The sequence below is a fragment of the Sceloporus undulatus genome, chromosome 4, assembly GCF_019175285.1.
Source record: "Sceloporus undulatus isolate JIND9_A2432 ecotype Alabama chromosome 4, SceUnd_v1.1, whole genome shotgun sequence".
In the NCBI taxonomy this organism is placed as follows: domain Eukaryota; kingdom Metazoa; phylum Chordata; class Lepidosauria; order Squamata; family Phrynosomatidae; genus Sceloporus; species Sceloporus undulatus.
In genome coordinates this window covers 119,298,666-119,305,974 of record NC_056525.1, presented here as the reverse complement: position 1 = coordinate 119,305,974, position 7,309 = coordinate 119,298,666, and the positions used below count along the sequence as shown (strand labels likewise).

The 7,309-nt window shown below is 38.9% G+C and overlaps 1 protein-coding gene across 1 annotated transcript in view; it reads left to right on the top strand.

The window, feature by feature from the left end:
• The window catches only part of HMCN1 (hemicentin 1), a 275,643-nt gene that overhangs the window by 104,308 nt on the left and 164,026 nt on the right, over nt 1-7,309 (top strand). The window contains 2 exon segments of the mRNA XM_042463441.1: nt 5,676-5,817; nt 7,057-7,184. Of these exon segments, the coding sequence (XP_042319375.1) occupies nt 5,676-5,817; nt 7,057-7,184 (270 nt within the window).

Below are 7,309 nucleotides of genomic sequence, written 5' to 3'. Positions count from 1 at the left end.
TCCCAGATTGCTTTGAAAAGAACTGGAAGCACGGAGATTGATGTTTCAAACGCCTTTGAACTTAAGCAAACCTCATATGCTGCACTGTCCCTGAATTTTTTCTACAGTTATTTTGTCAGCTATCAAAACAACATTACCTGCTGAAACAGAATGCTTAATATTAAGTTGCAAATAATCTAATTCTTATTGATGAAATATTAAAAAAGCTAATATAAACATGATAGGATTTTCATATGGGAAAATATGCTGCATTTGTGTAAATATACGTGTTCCTGGAAATTGGTTCTTTTGTGGTCTATTCCAGGGACAAAACAGAAATAAGAAAAGAATGGATTCTCTTTTGAATCTCTTTTAGCAGTCTCTGGAATGTCAAAGCCAATTAGAATCAAAACTATTATGTTTTGATTTGCCAATGTTTTTTTTCATGAATGCAGTCTTGATGCTCATGTATTACAGGTCTTAATATCAAAAGTTATCAAGGGGTCAGGAATGGGTGGGAAATTCAAGAGCTTTTATAATGATCTCACATTCTTGCAAAATATCAGGATCATCACTCTGTGCCAAAATTGCTCTACAAAGCATTATTTTTTTCCTTCTTCTTCCTCCTCCTCTTTAAAATTCATTGTGAGTCATTATGCTGTAAATGTGAGGTTCCCATTATCTGCTAGGAGATAGTGATGGATAGGGCTCAATTTAAGCCAAGTATCCCGTTGATATATACAACTCTGCATTATGTCAAGTGGCATAATAATGCATATTTTCCTCTAAATATTATGCACCAGTGTATTCTGTTGTGCCAAACTGATTTTTAAATAGCAAGTATTACCCTAATAGTTACCAATGATCGGCCATTTAAACAAGAATGCAAATTATAATGTTGTGCAAATATCAGTCAAAAGGATCTCTAGTGTTTTTAAAATATTATTAAGAGCACCTGAGTGATTCATATTATAGCAATGGCACAAGGAGGTTCCCTACAAATCTCTTCCCTACCTTCCCTCTTTTCAACTAAAATTCTCACTTTCATCATGTCAAAAATTCAAGGTTTCATCACATGGACATGTGTAATGTTTTACCCATGTGCAATAGTAGCCGGTGGCTTGAGTATCAATTGGTTCAGAATCCACTCTGGGGTTTAGTTAAACCAGCTGTCCAAGGTGCTGAAACCTATCTGTAAAATAGATTTGATACCTTGGACAGTTAATTTAAAATTAAAACTAAAACCCAGAGTGAATTTGTTACTCCACTGGCATGAATGCTACCAGCTACTATTGTCTTATTACCTGCTGACACTTTCATATCTTATTAGAAACTATGTTAAGTGCTTAATTCTGAGGACACTTTCTGTGTGAGATTTGGGGAAATTTACCCTTAAATTTGGGAAAGGAAGGGGGAGAGGCTTGAAATTACTAGAGCATGAATACTTTCCCACATAAACAGCTTTCACCACATTTCCTGTTTGCTTTTTGCATTTTGCATAGTGCACATCAGAAGCTAAAAAGAGTTTGCTCAAGAGTAAAGACAGAAGGAAGTTATAACTTTGGTTCTTTCATTTCTTCTTCCGTTATCATGTGAGATTGTTTCTCATATCAGGAGAATAATTTTCTACGGTGGGTTTGGGCGAGACAAACAACCCCCAAATTAAAAATCTTTACGAAAATAAATAACACCCCCAAAGCACATAGAAAATTGGGGGAGGGGAGCAATCTTGTGCCATGGAATGTGATGTGTTTTTTCCGCCACTAGAAAACAAACTTGCCATGGGAAAAAAACATTCCCATTGGTTTCTTTGTCCTTGCATTGTATGCTACTGCTGGGACAGAAAACAAAGCTATTAATTGCTGCCAGATGTCATTGCACTGGATCTTGCAAATGTTTTGCTAACTTTCCCCAGGATGAACCACTCTAATGTGCAAAATCTGTCTCTTAACCAAAGGCAGTCATTTCTGAGCACCTCCTCCACAGTGTAATAAAATAAACACTGTATTGTCAGCAGAGGTGCTGTTCAGGCACAGTGTGTACTCCCATTGGAGCCAATCTCAGTTTCCTAATGTCAGTAGAAGAGTAGATCTATCTCAAACTCACAAAGGATTTAAAGCATCCCCCTTGTCTGTTTTGGCAATATCTAAAACAGAATAAAAATAGTCAGGCAGTTAGCCACATGGCAGATCACTTTGGTACATTTCTATCATACACAGAGATAAAAAAAAACTATTTGGATTTGATTCTGAGTTTTCTTATTACAGCTGCTTAGCCTGTCGTTGTGTCTTTCCTCCCACATAATGTTAAAGCTGTTTCACGCTTTACAAATAATTCATGTTTTGCCATAGCTATACTGGTGTTACACTGGAGTTTTCTGCAGTAAACTCAGAAAATATAGAGGGCAGGTATTCCTTCCTAAGCCTGTGGAAATATCAGCAGGGGAGCCAGAGATGGCTGAAATCAGTAAAGGTTTAAGATCACAATTTTATAGGTTCAGGGTGGGAGGTGAACAAAGCACATGGCAGAAAGGGTCCCTTGGCATCCACATCTGGCTAGTGTGGGGCCAACTCAGTTGTTGCTGTTGTTCAGTGCATATATGTATGCAGATATCCACATATTCCAATATCCAAAGGCTTGAATACATATGTGGATATCTGCATGCATACATAATATATTGAACTTAAAAAAAATGAGACCAGACTCACCAGATGTGCAATCCCAAGGTGACATCTTTTGGGACACTTCCTGCTATGAACTTTGCCTACTTCCCAGCCTTCAGGCTTAAGTTGCAGCAGCTGCAACAAGTCCCTTTTTGGACAGTGCTTCATGATCCCTGCTTCTGGGGAGCAGACTTACTAACTTTCATGTGCAGAAGTCCCTTTAATTTAATTTAATCTGTTTCTCAACAGGGGGAAATAGCATGAAGAATTGTCCCAAAGGTAGTTGTGCATACAGAAATCAATAACTCTTCTTCCCAGAAGTGGGAATCACTAACCACTGTCCAAAAAGGAATTACTGCACATAGAAGTCAATACCTTTGCTTCATAGAAGCAGGGATAAGGAAGCATTTTCTAAGAAGGGACTTGTGTACATAGAGGTCAATGCCTCGGCTCCCTAGAAGTGGGGATCAAGAAGCATTGTCCAAAAAGGGGCTTGTGCACATGGAAGTCAATAACTTTGCTCTCCTTGCAGCCCCTTCCAGCTCTTGCCCATGGATTTAGGGATAGGGTTCATGCTATGGGTAGGTGGGGTCTATCAAATTATATCTTAAAATATACCATGAGGTAGTAAGATGGCTCAAATGGTTAAGTTGCGAACTCTTGCAAGATCATCAGGTTGGCAGTTTGAGGTCTGGGTGCCTCATGATAGGGTGAGCTCCCATCACTAGTCCCAGCTTCTACCAACCTAGCAGTTGGAAAGCATGCAAATGCAAGTAGATAAATAGGTACCACTCTGGTGGGAAGGTAAACAGCATTCTGTGCAATCATGCTGGCCAGATATCACAGAGTAGTCAACATTGGCTCTTTGGCTTAGTAACAAAGATGAGAACGGCCCGCTATGGTCAGACACAACTTGAAAACCTCGCCAACAGGGAATATACCTTTACCTTTAGTAAGACTTGATATTCTTTAGTTACCTTTTTTGAAAAAGAATTCTCATACATTTTCCTATCTGGTTTGTGACCAGGAGAACTTTTCTAGAAAATCTAGTGGAACCTTGTATCTGCAAAATTGCATGTAGCATAACCTTGTTAGCTTGCAATACACAGAAAAGTTCCATTAATTCAAGGAGGGGCCTGCTGGTTTTGCAGGCAAGCCTTGCGACCAATGAAAGAGTGGACCCCTCATCAAATTCATGGAACTTGTCAGTAATTTGCAAGTGTCAAAATAATTGAACTTTGAAAAAAGAGGTGTTGAAAGGCTGGGGAAGCCTGTACAAGCCATTCAGTGTGAATATAGGTGGGCAGTAAGAATGACAGAAAAACACAAAAGGCCATTTGTTTATATTGGTATTCAGTCATACGTATATCTGGATGTATGCTGAGAAGAAAAAAAATACAGCTACTGCAGTTGTGTGGTCCAAAATAGTCCAATACAGTGCATATGTAAACATAGTAGAGATACTGTGCACTGGAGCTGGGATATAGCCCTCATATGGATTCAGCCTTTGTTTTATATCAGGTGGTGACACGTTTGCACTTTCCCCCTTTCTGACTCTGAAACTGGTACAAATTTTAGATTTTAAATATATTCCCTCTAAAACACATATTTATTTGTGCATTCCTCCATTAACTAAAGCATGTTTGTGCAGATTTTTTTATTTTACAATTGTACATGTTTTTCACTATATAGTTTCAAAGGTGTGTGCATTCTTTTGTGAATACTTATTTCTCTGAAATACTCATTGGCCTTGCAAACATGCACGTTCTTGAGGGGAGTTGTATTCTTCTCACAAGCCAGGAGAGTCTTGCGAGCAGACACTGAAACTGCTGAATCCATTGGTTTTCCATCCTTATTTGTATCATTTACACACATCCCAGGGCACAAAAATGCCCTCATTGTCATGACTTCTGGTCACCATTTTGAGAGGGTCTGCCACACAAATGGAGGTATTTGGGAATAGTGGGAGCTCTGGAGACAGTTAGAGTTGTTTTTGGAAGACCTCTGTATGTCTTCCAAGCAAAAATCACCTTAAAATCATGCCAATTTTTTTTTTGGGGGGGGGGAGAATAGCAGGGAATGGCTTCGGGAGCTGCAAAATGCAGTCTGGGCATGCATATGGCCCACAGGCCAAATCTACCCCTTGCCTTGGATAGATCTGGTGAGTCCCATTTTTCTGCCTCTGTTCCCCTTTCTATGTAATGAATATAATGGTGATATGTTTCATAGCAGATAGGGTTGTTATTAGCCAAGTTGGTCTCACTGGATGAAAAAGACAGAGTGTGGGAAGATGTAGACTTTATTGGACCAACTAGTCTATAAAAACACTGAAGGCAAGCTTGTGCACTTACATGCCAATGGTTTTGTAATCTCATCTTGCCAATGTCTCTGTTAGTGAGAAAAGCTGTATTTTCTTGAAATGCGGTGATGAATGGTGGGAAATTGATACTCCCAGACACATTGTGTAAACTCTCAAAGGAAAAGTCATTTGAGTATTAGGAAAGACAATTCTTCCTGTAACTTGTTTGTTTTGGCATTATAACTAACTAATTGCTGTGTGGAATCTCAAGTGAATCTCAAGATGGAAAGAGAAGTTCAAGATGCACATTGCAGTATTCCTATTGTGCGGTATTTATGTGTGAGAGTTTTACAAATATGAATGCCTTAAAGGTGCTAGTCCTGCATCTAAGGGTTATGGCATGGCAAAAGCACATCTTTTACACGTGCAGATCAACCCCTAATGATCTCGGATAAATACATTATGTGATAGCAGCAAGATTCTGCTAATAAAGATAAGCAATAGAGGGACTAGTCTCATTCACAGCTACTAATGTTACTGGATTTGTACCACTTCAGACTGTAAGATTATGGAGAAAGGTGGGATATAAATCCTGGAAAATAAATAAATAAAATAAATAAGAGGGTGGGAGGCACATTAAAAACTTCCTTCAAATAGGAAAAAAGAGATATGCTGTTTCGTAAGATTATACTTTGGAAAACCATAATAACTTTATGTGCTATTTTATTTAACAGAACCTCCAGAAGCTACTGTGTCACCCAAAGATCAATCATTTACTGAAGGATCTGAGGTATCCATCAGTTGTTCTGCCACTGGGTATCCAAAACCAACAATAGTGTGGATGCACAATGATATGTTCCTCATGGGCTCTCACAGGTATATTTAAACCTTCCTTCACCATCCATGATTCATGTCTTCCATTGGAGGAAAAATGCATGAATTGTCTTTTACTGAAAATGTTTCAGCTATCCAAGTGTGTTGTGAGATTAAACAACTAAGGCCATCATTGCACAGTTTTTTCAGGCCACAGAGGCCTAGCAAGGAACAATGGCAATGTTGCCTAAATAAACACCACTGAATTATTTCCATTATAATTCAAGATTTTTAGTTTTGTTTTTCCTCATTGTATTTGCCAGTACAGTAGCCTATAAGTGCATATGGTCAGAACTTGGAGAATTCCCCTTTTTAGTCTGTATCTCCCAGAATTGCCAACTAGACAATAGCCACAATGTCTCTCAGGTTCTAAGAAACTGGCCACTCACAGTCCAAACTCCTTTGAGCAAATCTTGCCAAGAAAATGCCATGCTAGGTTTGTCTTAGGGTCTCCAGATCAGAAATGACCTGAAGGCACAACAACAACAGCAACAACAACAAGATGTTCCTCATCCATAGAATTGACATGCATGCATGCAAGGGCCCTTTCCCCTACATAGTTACAGTGTCATGATTCCACTTAAACTGAGATGACTGCATCCCATGAAATTTTAGGATTTGCATTTCAGGAGGGGATATTTAGAGTTTTTTTTGCCCAAGAGTTCTACTGCCACCTCAACTTTCACAAGATGTAGGCATTACAGTTAAAGTGGAATTATAGTGCTATACTTGTGTTGCATGAAACGGACCCTACTATAATATTTGTGGTCTTCAAGATGACTGTATATACTCATGTATAAGTCTAGAATATTAGTCAAAAAATTGACCCCAAAAACCTAGGTCAACTTATCCATGGGTCGATGTAAATTCTATATTTTAACTCTTATTAAAAAGGGAACCGTCCCCTGGTGAAAGGCAAGAGAGCGATTTGCCTTGGAAGCACTGACCTCCCTCTATTCTCTCTCCCATCCAGCCTTTAGTGTGAGCCAAAACAGTTATGCTTGCCATAATTTTGTAGGTTCTTTGGCATTGTTTTCCTTTGCTTCATCATTTAGATCCATTGTTGCATGCCCCAAAGTTTCAACCTTGACTTATCCAAAGGTCATGTGAAAATCCACAATTTTGCCCCCTAAACCTGCCCTCGACTTATACATGAGGTCGACTTATAGGCGAATATGTATGGTAGCCATAAGGTTCACAGTAACTTCCAGGTTTTCCCCCTATTACCTTCTTCTTTCACAGGTACAGATTAATTCCTGAAGGCACCTTAATTATAAAAAGTGCAATCTCCAAAGATGCAGGAGTCTATGGCTGTTTAGCTAGCAATGCTGCTGGAACAGTGAAGGAGACAGCTACCCTCACATACATTGGCAAGTATCATAATAAGTGGAATTTATTGATAGAACATAGAAGAGAGAGATGTATAAATACAATTGCTAGTTGCAACTGCAAATTGATTCAGCAGGTCAACTCTAGTTGGGATGAACAATTGGAT